This window comes from Phoca vitulina, unplaced genomic scaffold (genome assembly GCF_004348235.1).
Source record: "Phoca vitulina isolate PV1807 unplaced genomic scaffold, GSC_HSeal_1.0 scaffold25, whole genome shotgun sequence".
NCBI classification, from domain to species: domain Eukaryota; kingdom Metazoa; phylum Chordata; class Mammalia; order Carnivora; family Phocidae; genus Phoca; species Phoca vitulina.
This window is the reverse complement of record NW_022589728.1, coordinates 8,915,684-8,933,671: the sequence shown is the minus strand read 5'-3', so window position 1 is coordinate 8,933,671 and position 17,988 is coordinate 8,915,684. Positions and strand designations below refer to the sequence as shown.

Below are 17,988 nucleotides of genomic sequence, written 5' to 3'. Positions count from 1 at the left end.
CCGATGAAGACGTAGGGCTCGATCCCAGGACTCTGGGATCATGATCTGAGCCCAAGGCAGATGCTTAACCAACTGAGCCACCCAAGTGCCCCTTTATTTAACATCTTGATTACCAAATATCTTGATTTCATGTTTTTATTTCACAAACACATTGGCTTGACTCTGTGCCTCGCTCATAATGAGATATTACATCATTTATTCCTCATAACAACCCTACGCGGGGAGTACTATTCTTACCCCTATCTTGTAGCTGAGCGCAGTAAATAGAGCCAGGCTAGGAAGCCAGGCAATGTGGCTCCGCAGTCTCTGGGCCACCCGCTCCATGCTGCGCTGCCTTCCATGAGGCTCCCTCAAATGTGTATGGCAGCCCCCAGCGTGCTCTAAGAGGGAGGGGAGAATCAGAGTTCCTGCTGAGCAGGGAGCCCGATGAAGACGTGGGGCTCGATCCCAGGACCTGAGAGGTCTGGGCCAGGCCTGGCCGTCGGCAGGGTCCATGCTGGGACACATGGCAGCTCTGATGCCCACCTGGGACTCCATACGTTCTCCACATTGTGGCCTTGTCCTGGTTCTCTGGGTTCCCCAGCTGCTGAGAACCTGCATTTCCAGTGGGTCTCAGAGGGTGGTCCAGAGCCAGGAATATCAGCTGCTGTTCTTGGGTCCTTCCCCAGACCTACTTATACCCCAGAACCAGAAACTCAGGGCAGAGGGCAGTGATCTGTTATAATGAACCTTCCAGGTGATTCTGATGCAATCTCCAGTTTGAGTATCAGCGCTGTAATGCTACCAGTCTGGGGGGCTCTGTCCTTCGGTGCTTCCCACATTGCTCTTGCCTTGCTGCATCCTTTCTCTGAATCTTCTCCCTGCAGACTCCTTTCCACCTGCCAGCACCCTGTCTCCCCGCAAAGCCCCTCTTGAATGTCGCTTATTTAACGAAGCCTTTTTTTCTTTACCTCCATGCCTGTTCCTGTAACCAGCTTTGCCATCTCTCCTTGGAATGATCTTCTTCCTATTTTGAACCTATTTTCCCCCCTTATGATAGTTTTCTTAGACTACCCGTATCATCCCTGTACTTGCCCCCATAAAGCAAGCAATTTGAGACTAACAGTCTGTGTCCCTTGCACGTCTACTACATTCCCTGTCCTCAGGGAAGTGTTCAGTAATGCACTGTATTGAATGACTACTATTAGCCCACAGAACACCTTATTTAAGGTGAAGTACGTTGACAAAAAAGAGATGAGGAGTGATGAGCCCCTTTCAAAATGTCTTCCAAAGTAGGATTTAAAATATAATTCTTGAACAGAACAAATGTTTTAAAATGATTCCATTTATCTCTCCCATCAAAACATCTGTGCTATGGCTCCCCACACCCCTCCTCGCCCCCGACTGCCCAAAGACTTCCACACTTGACGTGCTCCCAGTTCTTTCATGCATACCCCATCGCCCACATCAAAGTGACTTTTCCAGAACAGTTAGGACTTGAGAATCCGCCATCAGGCATTCGTAATTGAATGTAATGCTCTTCCACATGGTCTCAATTGCCTGTGATGAAGAAAGAACATCTTTTTTTGTTTGGAGCCCTTTTTGAGCTCCTAATATAACTCACTACTGCACTCCTTAACTATTTTAGCCACCACACCACCACTGGTAGCTCTTGTGGTCAACTAAAACCACTAGATATTTTTCTTCATTGGAACTGCTAAGTTATCAGACCTCCCTGAGGTGAATTCGAGCAGAGATCATTTTCATGACTGTGTCGTTTCAGAGAGACTCAAAACTATGTTGCATCTTGGAACATGGCTGCAGGAAATGGGCTTTGAGTACCCACAGTCCCAAAGTCCTCCATGCGAATCGGACCACCACTGATACCACTGTGGTCTTGTACATTCTTCAAGGTCTCAGAGTACAAGACAATCCCCTATCCACAATTCCAAAGTCCAAAAAACTCTGAAAACCAAGTTTTGGGGTTTTGTTGTTGTTGTTGTTTGTTTTTCTTTCTTTAGAAATCATCTGATGGCAGAACTTGACCTGAAGCTATTTACAAGCTATATTCATCCCACTTAGTGTGAGTTTAGGCATTTTTCTGCAGAAATGTTTTATTTGATTCAAGGTTTCTTCTCCAGTGTTCATTGAAGGTTTACTGCCAAATATTCAATACGTTTTTTGCATTAACCTTTTTTTTTTAAGATTTTATTTATTTATTTGAGAGAGGGAGAGCATGAGAGAGAGCAATATCTCGAGCAGGGGGAACGGGTAGAGGGAGAAGCAGACTCCCTACTGAGCGGGGAATCCAATGTGAGGCTCGATCCCAGGACCCTGGATCATGACCTGAGCCGAAGGCAGATGCTTGACTGACTGAGCCACCCAGGCGCCCCACTGCATTAAATTTTTAAATCAAAAACAAAATCAAATCTGAAATCGAAAACACATCTGACCTTAAGGGTAGCAGATGAGGGATTAAGGACTTTTGTCCAAGCCCTACATAAGTGTAAAAAAAAAAACAATTTGCATATTGTTTTTCTGTTTTGTGACATGGTATCTACTTTGAGTGCTGTAAATAAAGCCACCTTTGGACTGAGAAGTTTTGTGCTAACACTGAACACTGCCCAATCCTGATTATTTCTGACTAATCTTTCCAAGGACCTAGAGATGGAGGCTCTCACCAAGACTGCCCCTATTATTTCCGCATGTAAGTGAAATCCCCAGAATCACATGGTGGCCATCTTAGGAACCCGGTGATGCTTTTGGCACTCATTTCTACCTGAAGTATTTAGATTTATAAGAACATAGGAAATTAATTCGGAAGGTTTTCCTCCTATACATCTGTCACATTAGAACTCTCTGGAATAAAATTTTACCCGTTTAATACAACTTCATGTTATAAAATGAAGCATAAATATTATCAAAGTGTTTTATTCAAAAGTATAGCCTCAGGGCGCCTGGCTGGCTCAGTTGGTAGAGCGTGAGATCTTGATCTCGGGGTCGTGAGTTTGAGCTCCACGTTGGGCATAGAGATTACTTTAAAAAATGAAAAGAAAAGAGGAAAAAAAGTGTAGTCTCTTTTTATTTATTTATTTTTAATTGATTAATTTATTTATTTGACAGAGAGAGAGAGGGCGCACACAAGCAGGGGGAGAGGGAGAGAGAGAAGCAGACTCCACTGAGCAGGGAGCCCGATGCGGGGCTTGATCCCAGGACCCTGGGACCATGACCAGAGCCGAAGGCAGACGCTTAACCAACTGAGCCACCCTGGCGCCCCTATAAATTGTCTTTTTAAAAGGTGTGAGTGCTGAGTTGAATTCTTGCATGACTTTTCTTCCAAAATTAAAATTACATCTGATTTTTCAGCCGTGAAATAGTCATAACACTGTCCACATACTTTCAAGGGTTGTGGTGTGCGTTACAGGTTAAGTTTCATAAAGCGCCAAAGTGCAAACGAGAGCACGGAGCAAATGGTGGGTGTCCAGTTAGCTTTGTGTATTTATAACCACCGTTTCCATCAGGAAGGATGGCAAGGCTCATCTTCCCTTAACCTAGTAACTTCAGGTAGTCAAAATGTGGCAGACAGAACTGGAATCTCCATTCAACCAGACAGAAGTAGAAAACCAAGACACAGAGAGGAGAGGTGGGTGGCATGATGCCCTCCGAGAACGCGTAACAGGAACTGGCCATGGAGGGTGGCAGTTACCACGGGAAGGCTGCCGAGCTCGGCGATGCCTCCGTGCGGTCCAGCGCACCAGAGGCTGGTGTTCCGGTGCTGACCGCCTTTCAGCGGCTACTGCCCCGATGATGCAGTTTGTTCGAGCAAAAGGAAAGATAAAAGGAGAGCCATCACCACAGGCAAAGTTGAAAATGGGTTTATAGTTAGATTTCAGTGCCCTTGATCTATCCCACTGTGTAAGTAAATAAATACGGTCCCTTCTTTTATTGGCCTCTTTTACACTTTGGGGACAGGAATGAGGCTTCTGCAGTGTAGTATCTTCCTTAGGAGAAGGCCTGGGCAGTAGGCTTTTCCAGTGCGATTCTGACAGAACCCAGGGAGGTCTGCGAGGAGGGGCTATGGAGTGTCCCCTCTCCTGAGGACACCCGTGTCAAGCCTATGAGTTTTACCTCAGATTCCATGAGCTTCATGGTCGTAAGAAAGGAAAAAGGCACCTTTTCTCCTTTTCCTTCTTCCTGTAATCCTCCCTCCTCCGGGGGCAACCAGACCATCTGAGGGAAAGAGAGGGCTGGCCTTCCTTTGCTCAGTTAACTTTGCAATATTGGGTCAAAGCGAGGGAGTGACTTTCAAGCCTGGGCACAGTATATCCAGCGGGGAAGCTCTTCGAGTAGTGACACAAGTCCCTCACCACAGAACCACAAAGGCAAGGTCTGAGGGGGTAGAGGAGCGGCCATTCTACCTTCCAAGTCCTCAATGATGATCGGGAAGGTGATGATATCAGGCATTCTGCACTCCACCGGAGACCCTATCATGACACAAACACCTGCCCAGCCCCTCATTCTGCCTGCCAGTCATGAGGAAGCTGGAATCCTCCCGTCGAGGGAAGAGACTGAGCTTGCTGTCCCTTGAGCATCACGTGGCTGGAGCACATCCTAAAAGGGAGCGACAGGCCCAAGGTGACGGAGGAAAGGCTCACAGACTTGACTGAGAGGGAAAGTTGAAATGTCAGAAGGCAAAAGGAAGCACAATCGAGAGAAGAAAAACAAGGTGAAGATAAACTTACTAATTTTCTAGAGACTTCTTTTTGCCTTAGGGATTCTTTACACTTTCTCTCCGCATAACATGCCGTTGTGATTCTGAAATGAAATGTGAACAGGTGGGTGTGTGCAGAAGACTGAGCGTTGTGAATCAAGTCATCAGCTTGTGCAGACATTATATGGAGATAATACTCCATTTTCGTGAGGGTGGCACTTGTCAATCAAGAACTTTAGAATATTTGAGGAAGGACATTTAAAAAAATGCACAGGAAAATAGGTTAAAACTTAGGGAACAGTAGAATATTTTATCCCTTCTCCTAGGTACCCAACACCCAGGCAACACACATAAAATGAAATTCTAGTGATACCTGCTAAGCCTATTTGAAAACAAATCCTATTTGGCTCTCTTAAGGGACATCCAGGCTGTCAACTCCTGGTTTTCATTTTCTTTCTTTCTTTTTTTTTTTTTTTGCTCAAAAGATGGAGGTAGAACTTGTACAAGTTCTTTACACGATGTAACTATATGGAATTCCCTCTCATTTCCCCCCCAAACGGTACTCATTTTTAGTTTAATGATCATTGGAAATGTTAAACACAAGGAAAAAACTCGAGATGTTATTGGGCCAGGTGTATTAAAATAAAATCAAAAAATAGAAATATTAGGTATATACACAAGAGCATGAGAAACATGAGGTGATACAGCATTTTCTATTCAAAGCTTACAGTAGAAAAATTTAGTAAACAAAACCTCTCGTATCCTGTGCTACGGGGGCTCTTTTGAGCCTCCTCAGTCACTTATTCTGCTTTCATATCCTTGTATAAATAGTCTCACACACGCCTTACACAATTTAGAAAAGATTGCTGAATCACAAAAATAGACCCAAAGATGGAGTCTTTACTTTTCTCAAGTACAACTAAAATTAACATTTCATCATTAAAATAACGTTCAAATCATTGGAAGCAATAAAGAAAATTCTTATGTTTTATAAGGCCCCATAAGGCCCTGCAGAGATTAGAATCTTATTACTCTCCCAAAGTACACTGTCAAAAAAAAGTCTCTATATAGGAAATTGTGGAATTGAAAAGCTGGACTGTTAGAAATATTCCTTCTTAGGGTAGAGCAGTTCCTGCGGCCCTTGTCCCTGTCCTGAGAGGTCTGGGCCAGGCCTGGCCGTCGGCGGGGTCCCCGCTGGGACACACAGCAGCTCTGATGCTCACCAGGGACATTTCTACAGGGCCAGACCAGAAGATTGCGGTTGTTCTGCTTCATGTCTAGGGGTTTCTGAGCAGTCTCCACGGAGGGAAAATGTTTACCAGTCTCAGATTTTAGGGGGAGGGGACCTCACTGAAATCTGGGAGAGACCATTTTAACTTTGGACTTCACCTGCAAACTGTAACAGATTGGATTAGTAATTTTTTTTAACAGATAAGCCAAAGCACAGAGAAAATGCAAAGAAGGGTCACGATATGCATCTGGTTACTTTACTTTTATAAATGAGTTTCAGTCTGTTACTATTTGAGATTCACTGCAATGGCCTCTGAACCCCAGAGTCACACATTAAGCTGTAAACAAGAGGCCAGAGTGGGTGCATCTTGGACAGAACAGGTGTTTTCTTCTCAGAAGGCTGGCTGCAGATGCTGGTCTAGCAAAGCAAGGGTCCCAGCTGGGAGCAGCCCAAGCGGCCACCAGCGAGCATCAGCCAACAAGAACGAGAATACTTTTCTTCCATGTCGAGAATGTTCTTCCTGAGTAGCCTGGCCTCACTTTCAGGAAGCAGGGGCGGTGATGACCTAGTGCAAGAGATCCTAGCGCAGCCGGTGATTGTCCTGTTTTCTTTTGGCAGGAGGCAGCCGTCCCAGCCAATGGCCATGAGCCTTCCTGTGTGTTAAGGCTGCTGCTGATACTGCCCTTCTGTGGCCGTGTAGAAATCATCCAGGACGCTCTGCAAGTAATCAAACGTTGGCCTCTCTTCGGCCTTTTCCTTCCAGCACATTTTCATGATGTCATAGAGCTCGTCTGGGCAGTTCTCCATGCGGGGCATCCGGTAGCCCTGGGACAGGGCGGTCATCACGTCGGCATTAGTTCTCCCTAAAGCAAAAGAAACCAACCGTTGAGAAACCTGACCCAGGGTTGAGCTTTGCAGTGGGCTTTCTGATCCCCATGTCCCGCATCCATTCTTTTCTGTTTTTTATTTTATTTTATTTTTATTTATTTGAGAGAGAGAGAGAGGGTGAGGGAGAGCGAGCACAGAGGGAGAAGCAGACTCCCCGACGCAGGGCTCGATCCCAGCACCCTGAGATCAGGGCCAGAGCCTAAGGCAGACGCTTAACCGACTGAGCCACCCAGGCACCCCATCCTGCATGCAATCTTGAAGCAAGCTTTAGAGGTGGTTATGGGCTGCATTGTGCCCCCACCCCGCCCCACAATACATTCATATGTTGAAGTCCTCAGAACTCCTGAACTCCTCAGTCCCCAGCCTCAGAACATGACTGCCTGCAGAGACAGGGTTTTTAAAGAGGTAATCAAGTTAGGGTGGGCCCTAACGCAATCTGACCGATGTCCTTAGAAGAAGAGGAGATTAGGATACAGAGACCCGGGATATGTGGGCATTGTGTGGGCACCGAGGAAATGCCCGTGTGAAGACACAACAAGAAGGTGGCCATCTACAGGCCAACGGGGAGCCTCAGGAAAAGCCAAACCTGCCCACACCTTGTCGCAGACGCCTGGTCTCCAAAACTGAGAAAATTAATTTGCCCCATTCAGTCTGTGGTATTTTGCTACAGCAATCCTCGCAAACGGATAGGGACGCTAAAGAGATTTCTGTGAGCAACTAAGTAATGTAAATTTTAGTACGAAGGGGTCAAGACAGTATTCAGTTTGCCTGAGTGAAAACAGGCCAACATGGGAAGTAGAAAACAGAGCAAGCTTTTAACGGCAGAAGGATAATGGACTTGGCTGACCCTTCAATGAACTACTCAAACCCAATCGTAACCCTCAATCTCAGTTTCTTTTATAGTATTGTTTCCAGCTTCTACCTGTAATACATATACCAAAAAATCATCTTCATGTACATTATCTCTTACCAATATATATATATTTAAAAATCCGCTTTTCCCTGTAAGTTTACTGGAAGAAGTCAAAATCCTTAAATCAGCTAGTCCAATGGATTATGTCCCAATCATTAAACTGTCCCCTACAAAATCTTCAGTACAGGCCAGAGTCAGAACTCACACTGATTGCGATACGCGTGTTCTCAACACCCAGTGAGGGAAGTGGGGTGTTCATTATTCCTACTGAGCTCTACAAGAGGACTGGTAATGAAGGGTGGCTTGTAATATGGTCAAACGACGCAGGGTAGTTCAGAAGCTGAAATGTCAATCTTTGATACCAAGAACAGGTTTAAGGGGGAAAAAGAACATTTTCCTCCATGATTAAAATGGGATAGAGGACTATGCTCATTTAGCAGTGTAGCAGGACCTATCCACATCTGCATGTTTTGCTTGTTTTGTGAATACCTCATTCTCTAGGGAAAAAGGTATTTCATGCAGCATATTTTCAGGTAGAATATATCTGATGCCCAGCACATGAGGAATTCTATTTATCACAACCAATTTCCTTTCCACAGCCATAGATTTTTACCACTGGTGGTCACTGGGAAGATTCTAAAAGATAGCTAGAAGTGAAATGTCTTTTACTAGATTTGAAACAGAGCCTTCTTTTGAATTTATCCTCTAACTGGTGTTTCTCAAATTGTGGGTCACTACCCATTTGAGATCGACAAATTAATTTTTTTTAGGGAACTACCAGTATTTTTAAAATAAATCACAACAGAATGAAATAGCAAAGATCAGAACACACCGCACATAGTAAAAGTTAGTGCGATTTTATGAAACTTTTGTTCTATTTGTGGAGTGGGGTTTCTGTTTTTCTCTTACCATGGGTCATGATCAGTGACCTTTGAACTCCTCTAACCTTAACTAACCTTTCTTTTTCTAAGAACACAGTGACTGAAGGCCCTGCATGGATTTAAGCCCTTGAAAGAAGACATGATTACTTCTGTCTTGGAAGAGTCCTTCTTTTTCGAAATGCAAAGTTCCAAGCAAACTTTATAAATGCTAAGATCTCTTGAAAGTTGTTTACATAGTGAATTAATTTTCCTCAAGTCTTCTGAAACACGATCTTCGGATATTTGTGTAACTGGAATGTTCTAATGGAAAGACTTCAATTTATTCTCATTCTTGAAGCCAAGAGACCGATTTGCAGTCCTTTCTTCATTTGGGGTTCCAGTCTCCAGAAATTATGTGGTTTCAGCATTGCTCTGGCTCTTGTCACTCACCCTCCTCACTTAGATAAATCTCAGATGAAATCCCTCTATTTTGCTTCTACATGGGCATTGGGGGAAGCTCTGGGATCCTGGGAGGAGGACTAACATTCAGGGTGATAGAAAATGGCAGCTGGATGGCCAACGTCTTAGGAATATCTCTTTCATTTTCTGCCTGGAGAACCCCCAGCTGAATGAAAGGTCAGAACGTGCCCACAGAAGAAAAGATTTTTCTAGCCCCTGCCCCCGCAACCTTGCCCCACTGCAGATTTTTCCTTCCTTGTTCTCATATGTTTTCCTGACTCTGCAGGACTCTCCGTGATGCAGATAAAAGCCCATCCTGCCTGGGGGAATCTGACTTGGTAAGAGGACTAGAAAGAAAGAAATCTAAATGCACGAGTAAATCAACGAGCAAAATAAGGCTATTAAGTGACAAGTCTTACAGAAGAAAGAAAGAGGGGGAGGGAGACCTCAACCAGACCCTAAGATTAAACCTGATACTTGGTCATTGCTCTGTTGCTAGGTTAAAGAAAGCAAACACCCATTTGCCGGTGCTCGTAAAAGCAAGCCGTTTCATATTCCATCCGCCATTCTCTCCACAAGCATTTCCTGAGTGCTTACAATGGGACACAAGCTAACACTAGGCTCTGAGAGATACAAAGACGATTAAGACCAAGTCTTGTCCACAAATGGCTCACAGCCCAATGGGGGAGATACCCTCAGGAGAGGGAGGTGGGTGGGAAGCAGGAAATGAAATCTGGAGTGGGTAGGAATTAGCAGAGACTAGAAGTTGGTGAAGGAGCACAGGGAGGAGAAAAATGCAGTACAGCAGAGAATAGAAAATTTAGTATTTGACTACTAGAGTTTTGATATGTAACTTTTACTGACAAAATTATATATTTTACTCTCTTATTCCCAGAAGTTTGCTCTCTGTATCTCTGTTGGTGATATCAGTTTTGGCACCCAGCCAACATGTGTATTTGCTACACCTCTAATTGTATCTCCATGGATATTTCTAGAGGGTCTCTGTTCAATTCACTGAAATTGATATTAATGGTTCTGATGGGTGCAAGGGGAGGGAGGGCTGTCTGGAGATGAGGAATGAAAGGCACACCACTTCTACCACATACTTCTTTGTATCTCTTGAATTTAGAACCATGGGATCATACTCTTAATGATAAGTAAAACGGGGAAAATTTTTTACTTAAGAGATAATAGTATGAATATAATATTTTGAATTCTGAACAACAAATATTAGAATAAATAACTAAAATTCCTGAAAGTAAATGCCTTTGAGGAGCATGAAGCCAGGGAGGCAACTTTTCATTAGAAGTCTTTTCATACTACCTCATTTTTTGATGCACGTATATTACTTAAACAAGAATGGAAATACTTAATAAAGACATAATTTTTAAAAAGTTAGAAAAAAATAAAAATTGGAAACTTCAGAAACTTATCAAAAAGAAAATTAATATAGCCTATCATTTCACTGCCCAAGGATAATAACATTTTGGTGTATTTCATCTTTTAGTCTTTTATTTCTTTTAAAAAATATGTGTTCACTTTATATTTGACCTCTTTATTTCCTCTTTGTTTTGTCCCCTCCTTTCTCTTATTCCCATTATTTTGCAAAGCTAGGCATATGGTTTCTAAACCACTTAAAAAAACCCAAACTTAACATATCCAGCACTCTTCCGGGTAAAGAAGATACGCCCAGATAACTCAATTATCAGTGGCGTCTCTCCCGTGAGCAGTTTTATAACAGTGATGGCAATGCCCCATGTCGGCAACGTTCACCAATTTCTGTGCCACCTGTGAATCAAGTCCTCTGAGATTTATGTAAATAGGATTGTTCAGTTCTGTTCGCATCTCCTAATGCTAAAGGCTCTCCTCATGACCTGAATACATCATCAATCCAGAGCTCCTGACGGTATCCCTCACACCCCTGGTCCTTACAGGGGACAAGCTACCCTGGGAGTAGATCGGTCAGTGCTTTCTGGTTGGTCCTACTGTATTTTTTTAATTTTATTTTATTATTTTTTTTACCATTTTTCTACTGCTTTTTTTTTTTTTAACAATTTTTTTACCCTAAACATTTTTAAATCCTGAACATTGAGCATATGGATGAGAACATGGGCCTGGGGTTCAGAAGCAGCTCTGCCAGGAGCTAGTGATTCAGTTCTGGGAAAGAGTCACCTTCTCTGAGCCTCATGGGAATTGTCTGTACGTCGTTCTGGAGCATGTCAGACATATCACAGATCATTTGATGAAGTTAAATATTTATTTATTTATTTATTTATTTATTTATTTATTTATTTATTTGACAGAGAGAGAGAGAGCACAAGCAAGGGGAGCGGGAGAGGGAGAAGCAGACTCCCGCTGAGCAGGGAGCCCTATGTGGGACTCGATCCCAGGACCCTGGGATCATGACCTGAGCTGAAGGCAGACGCTTAATGACTGAGCCACCTAGGGGCCCTTAAATGTTTATTTGATCAGATATCAGATTATATATGTAATCTGAATAGACTATCTTTCTCTGTAGATAGATATAGATTATATAGATACATAATGTCAGATATCAGGATTGATCAAGAAAATATTTCTTTTTCCCTATTTTCCCGTAATGTTCTCATTCACTTCAGCATCTAGAGCAGAGTGGCAGTCAGATATGAAGTGTTGGCACAAGGGGCATTTCAAGGGACAGTCAGCCCACTGTGTAGGCGCCATCCGAAAGCTCTCCCCTCTCCCCACTGGCCCTGGTCCCTGACTTCCCTATGACTCTTCCCCCAAACAGCACTGAGGGTGATCAGGAGCATGAAGGCCACACTGTGGCTCTGTCCACAAGTTTTTCTCATCCACAGCATGGTGTCTATCTAGATGTTAAATGGCTTCAGCACATCCATTCATTCATCCAGCAAATTCTCACTGAGACCCAAACCATGGGGCCTCGGGATCCCATACAGTGGCTGTTTTCTCTATGGGACGCTCAGCCCCCCAGACGGCCCTGTGGTTCCCTCCTCATACATGCTGCTACCAGGATCATAGTGTAAAACCATCAACCCTCCTCCTCCTCGACAATCTTTAACCCACTCCATAGGGCACTGTGCCAACTGACGGACTGTCGCCTCACTGTTATCAGTCTCTTCCTACCAGAATACCAGCTCTCAAAGGCAAGAGCTATGACTGCTGCATCGGGGCCCCTCAGGGGTACCCGGCACCCTCAGATATTTTTCAAATGAGGGAATGATTTAACCATTAAAGATTTAATTTTAAATTCATCATATCCATCGATTTTGTAAAAAGCCTAACATTAATGTGAAGGCTTTGGGAGAAATCCTCCTTGCATATTCAGGCACGGGTCCCGGTTAAAGGGAAGACTGGTGCAATCCGGCTCCAAGGGCTTTCGGTGTTAGGAACCGAGAGACACCGAATGGATGTCCTCACATTCGGTAAGTTACAGGTCGGAAAGACCTTTCACTGATAAACAGAGGCGGTTATTTCCCAAAGAGACAGAGGCTCCGAAGTACTTCATACAAATCTCTGTTTCAAAACTAACCCAAAAGCATTGCGATTCCTCATTTCTGTGTCTGTTTCCTTCTCCATCAGGTGCACTGCTTAGGAGAGCACCCGTGTCTAGCCTTCTACTCCGTCCTCGTATCTGCGACACCTACGACGGTGCCAGGCACCTTCCAGGCACTGAGAGGTGCCAGGAATTCGTTAGGGGGAAAAAACAAAGGAGATGCACTCAATCAAATAAGAAGGCAGAGAAGTGTCTAAGCATTTTTAGAACACTTTCCACTCAAGATAGTCATTTGGAAAAGGGCTTATTCTTAGCTTTTGGATATGGATTTATGTTTTTATGCATCCTGCCATTTGGCTTTTTTTTTTTCTCATATAGACCACTTGAATGGAAATAGGTAAGGAAACGGTACCTGGGTAGGGAATTTTCCCATAGGTGACGATTTCATACAGGAGAATTCCAAAGGACCACACATCAGACTTAATCGTGAAACATCCGAAGTTGATTGCTTCTGGAGCTGTCCACTTAATGGGGAATTTGGCACCTAAGGGAGAAGACATGTCTTACTTGGGCCTCTGAACTGAAACAAAAAGTCATGGGCATGTCACCTTCATACTTTCCTTCTTTTGGGGAAAATTTTAACTATTTCTTTTGAATAGGTAATGCATATACATAGCACACGACAGAGATGGTACAAAAATGCTATACTGAAAATAGATGCCTCCCTCCCGTTTCCCTTTTGGGCATTCCCCTTGTGAGAAGCAAAGTTTCCTTTTTTTTTTTTTTAAGATTTTATTTATTTATTTGACAGAAAGAGACACAGCGAGAGAGGGAACACAAGCAGGGGGAGTGGGAGAGGGAGAAGCAGGCTCCCTGCCGAGCATGGAGCCCGATGCGGGGCTCGATCCCAGGACCCTGGGATCATGACCTGAGCCGAGGGCAGACCCTTAACCGACTGAGCCACCCAGCACCCTGAGAAGGAAAGTTTCTTGTGTATCCTGCCAGAGACATCATAATGAGCCCACTTTATACCAAAGAACATGACACAGAATGTAGAGAAATTTGTTCTTAGCTTGTGTATTTGTCCCTTAACAGCAGCCTCTAAAGCATATATCTTCAGTGTTCACATGTTCTCCAATGAACCCATACTATGTCTATATGGAATGGAAATATCTCTTGATGCGTACATTCTTGCAGACAAATCTCTGTCAGCTCATACCAACAGGAGTTTCAGATACTACTCCAAATGCTAAAGTCTCCTGATTTCACTTGCTCAGCCCAAACTTTACTACTTTTAGGAATTGGGTAGCATCATGATCTGCCCAGAGAGAGATAGTAATGACACTAGGATTCTCACGGGGAGCTGGTGAGGCTAAGGGACAAACCTGGCTCGGGGGTAACTTGCAGGGACATCTCGAGGAAAGTAGGGACTCAGGCACAGAATGTCATCCTTATATCCTGGAAAGGCTAGGGGTTCCCACCAACCGTTTTTAAAGATTTTAAACATGTTTGCCTTTATTAGGTTTTTGCTTTAGAATTTCTTGTGGTATCAGACCCAAATTGGAAATCTGAATGAGATCAATAAGGACAGCAGAAAGCCTCATGGAACAGCTAGGTACGGTGTGCAGGGCACTCACTATTGCACGTTCTGGGGACTGACCCTGCATGGCTGGGCAGTGGCAGGGGGCAGGGTGGGGGTTGGGGCACGTTGCTCCAGGAGGGGCCCTGGTGTGTGTGGGGGGGTGTGGAGTCAGTCCCACACAGTGCATCTTGGTTTGAATCCTGGTTCTGCTGTTTCCAACCTGGTGTGACCCTGGCAAACCACCTACTGTCTCTGGGCTTTGTCGGCACCTTCATCTATAAGATGAGGAGACGGAACCTCCCTCAAGTTGGTGCCAGAGTTAACTGGGTTGATCTGCACGCTCGGCACAGGGTAAATACAGACAAAAGGTAATTATTATGGTGGCCCTGAAATGGCTACTATTGAATTCTAGGACCCAGGCTCTCTGAACTAAGCCACCTGTCTCACACAAGAATAGTTATTTTTTAAGGCACCACCAGTCTTGTCCAATTCAACAGAGCCAGTGGAATATGTTCTAGATGGCGAACTTTGAGACTACATCTCCTGGGTTTGGTTCTTGGCTCTCCCACTTACTACGGGACCTTAGAAGCTGCTGAACCTCTCTGTGGCCTCACCTATAAGGTGGGAATGATAATAATAACAACAACAACAACAATAGGGCTTATTACATAGGGTTATTATAAACATAAATGAGATAACGTATGAAAAGCACTTAGAGGGGAGCCCGGGTGGCTCAGCCAGTTAAGCACCTGACTCTTGATTTCGGTTCAAGTCATGATCTCAGGGTCCTGGGATTGAGCCCCATGTCAGGCTCCACGCTTAGTGGGGAATCTGCTTGAGATTCTCTCTCTCCCTCTCCCTCTGCCTCTCCCTGCCTCGTGCACTCTCCCTCTCTCTAAAATAAATAAATAAATCTTAGAAAGAAAGAAAGGAAGGAAGGAAGAAAAAAGGAAGAAAAGCACTTGGAATAGCCCACCATACTGCAACTACTCACAAGATTTTAGTTGTTATTTTTCACTCCCTTTCCTCAAACTGTTTTCCTTCACCTGCCTTTTTGCTGAGGACAAGTTGTCACCCACCTAAGAGAACACAATCCTGAGGCAGGAGGAGAACCGCCTGAAGCATGATGGGCACAAGAGATGCTAAACAAATCAAAACAAGGTTCTCAAGCTGCCATCTTTCTCTTTCCTTCCTTCCTTCCTTCCCTCCTTCCTTCCCTCCTTCCTTCCTTCCTTCCTTCCTTCCTTCCTTCCTTCCTTCCTTCCCTTATTTGTCAGAGAGCAAGAGAGATAGCACAAGCAGGGGGAGGGGCAGAGGGAGAAGCAAACTCCCCAGTGAGCAGGAAGCCTAATGTGGGGCTCAATCCCAGGACCCCGGGATCATGACCTGAGCTGAAAGCAGATGCCCAACCTACTGAGCCACCCAGGCGCCCTCTCTGTGTTTTAATATGTGTAGAATATGGAATGCGGTTAAATAAAGGAGTGCATTACATTTACTTCTCTGTGTGTGATAATTTCCAAGTTTTAATTTGCAATGAAAAGGCCAGAATAGAGGATACAGAATTATTGTTGCAAATGTCTTCTCTACAGTTAGGAACAGTGTGCTTCATTGTTTGGGTAAAAAGCTTGAACATACAATATAAACAAAGAATTTTGAACTTGCCAAGTCTCTTTTTGTTTTCTTTTGCTTAGCTGAAATACAAATGACAACATCTGTAAACTTTATAAACAGTGTGTGGAGTTAATCAGGACAGTAAGTTTTAAAAACAAGTATTAGAACAAACCCACAAACAACAACTATGGTACATTGTGAACATTTTACAAAATGAGTTCATTTTTTTACGGATGACTATTTGTAATTGCTTTGTAAAAAAAAACAACAACAGACAAAAACAAAACTAAATAACAAAACATGTAAAGATCGTAAAGATGGTGAGGACAACATACCTTCCCTTGCTGTGTACTCATTATCTTCGATTACTCGAGCAAGGCCAAAATCTGCAATTTTGCACATGAGTGACTCAGAGACTAGAACGTTTGCTGCTCGTAGGTCTCGGTGAATGTAGTTCTTCCTCTCGATGTATGCCATTCCCTCTGCAATCTGAAACCAGAAAGAGGCTCTCATTTTCAGTTTAGGGGAAGCTATCACAGAGGACCATCAAGGAAAACAAAACACTTACGAGTTCCTGAAATCCTTTCATGGATATTATTCTGGCCATTCAAGTTTTAAACACAGTGAGTAAAATACAACCAGTATTTTGAGTCCTTTCTAAAATAGCTGCCCCCACCCCAAATCTCCAATATAGGGGTCACGTCTCAATGTGATTTTTAACATAGCTGCATGTCTTGACGTTTTCTAATGGGTAGGGAATCTTTTTAAGACCCTACTAAATTCTTGCACAGAGATCCACAGACATCATGATCCCAGTGTTTCAGATCAGAAAACGGAGCTGGAGAAAGTCACAAGCCAATATGAATAAATGCTTGGGGTATCAAGAACAGGATGTCCTTGGTCAGCAGCCTTGCTGTCCGGTTAATCAACAGCCTGCAGAACTGGTTCTCCGAGTCCCCCCCACCCCCCAGAGTTCCAAGAGGAACGGAGAGATTCACTCTGACCACAAAGCAGGACAGCAGGAAAGAATCCAAAGACCTAAACAAAACCATAAAGTAGGGGAGGTGAAACTACTTCATTACTTGCTAGAAAACTGGGTTTTTAAAGGAATCAAAATGAGATGTTTAGGGAACATATTACCAAATTATAAAGATAAGGATCTGGAAGGAAGGAAGGAAGGAAAGAATCAAGGATGGATATAACGAAGGAAGGAATGAAGTACGTCTCCGGATCTGGTGGGCAGTGAGAAGGACAGCTCTCATTAGGATTCTGTCACATAGGAATGAATGTATTCTTCTGGATTCTATCTCGAATTCCCGCAGTCTCAGCTCGGAGGACCTGACTTTCCCCACTCGTGTACTCAGTTCAAGGCCCCCTTCAGCGAGGCTGGGCTGCTTCGCATGGAGCTCAGCTTACTGGCTGTGCTTCTCCTGGACCTTCCCCCGGACCGCCTTGCCTCCCTCCCCTCGGCCAATCCCTACATTTACCTTCTGCCCAGAGGGCCTTCCCTGAACTCCTCTTGGATGGTTTCTCTTCACTCTCTGCCCACCCTCAGTGGTCAGTTTGTACAAAAACCATCTGCACCTACTGATCAGAGCTCTGTCTTTATTTTCACCTAGTTTTGTGTGCCTATTGTCTTCCTGCCAGACAGGAGACACCTCCAGGGCAGAGCCACACCTTGTACTTTGTCTGCCTTCCCGTGTATCTCTTGGAACCCTCAAGCTTGTCACCAAGCCTCCTCTCAGAAAGTTCTTTAGGAAATGTGCTGGGTTTTCAATATTACCAGAATACTATGTTGCCAGCACACTGCTGCAGGAATTGGCAGATGGGATTTACATGGCCACAGAAGTCTGGTGGGTAATAATCAGCACACACAAGGGCAGGTCTCAGTGTCCCATCAGCCCGGCAGTTGGCATCTGACACCGAGGAACACCGTTTTGAACAGAGAAAATCATACATCAGAAAGAACAACAGAGGTCTGATCTTTTGCTTTTGTTGAAGTGACAATTTAATAACGTACAGCTTTTCCAAGCAAGACCAGCGCGCGCGGCCCTGGAGCAGTGCTGGTCAAGTGCAGAAGACCTGGGCTGTGTGACCCCGAGTGGGTGTCGCTGGAGTTGGGTCCCTGCCCTCACTTCCCTGACGGTCTGGGCCACCACATCCCTCCACAGGAATACTTTAATCCTCCGTGCAAGTCTGACCATGTCATTCCCTGCTTAAAACTAGCTTCAAGACAAGGTCTGAACTCCATTTTTTTT

General features: G+C 44.3%; 1 protein-coding gene across 3 annotated transcripts in view; it reads right to left on the bottom strand.

The window, feature by feature from the left end:
• Positions 1-3,292: 3,292 nt before the first annotated feature.
• Positions 3,293-17,988, bottom strand: part of LYN (LYN proto-oncogene, Src family tyrosine kinase) — a 116,552-nt gene continuing 101,856 nt past the window's right edge. For all 3 annotated transcript variants that reach the window (XM_032421590.1, XM_032421592.1, XM_032421591.1), the window contains exons 11-13: positions 16,066-16,219; positions 12,950-13,081; positions 3,293-6,784 (exon numbers count right to left, since the gene is read on the bottom strand). In XM_032421590.1, the coding sequence (XP_032277481.1) occupies positions 6,582-6,784; positions 12,950-13,081; positions 16,066-16,219 (489 nt within the window). In that variant the 3' untranslated portion in view covers positions 3,293-6,581. The remainder of the gene's footprint in view (positions 6,785-12,949; positions 13,082-16,065; positions 16,220-17,988) is intronic.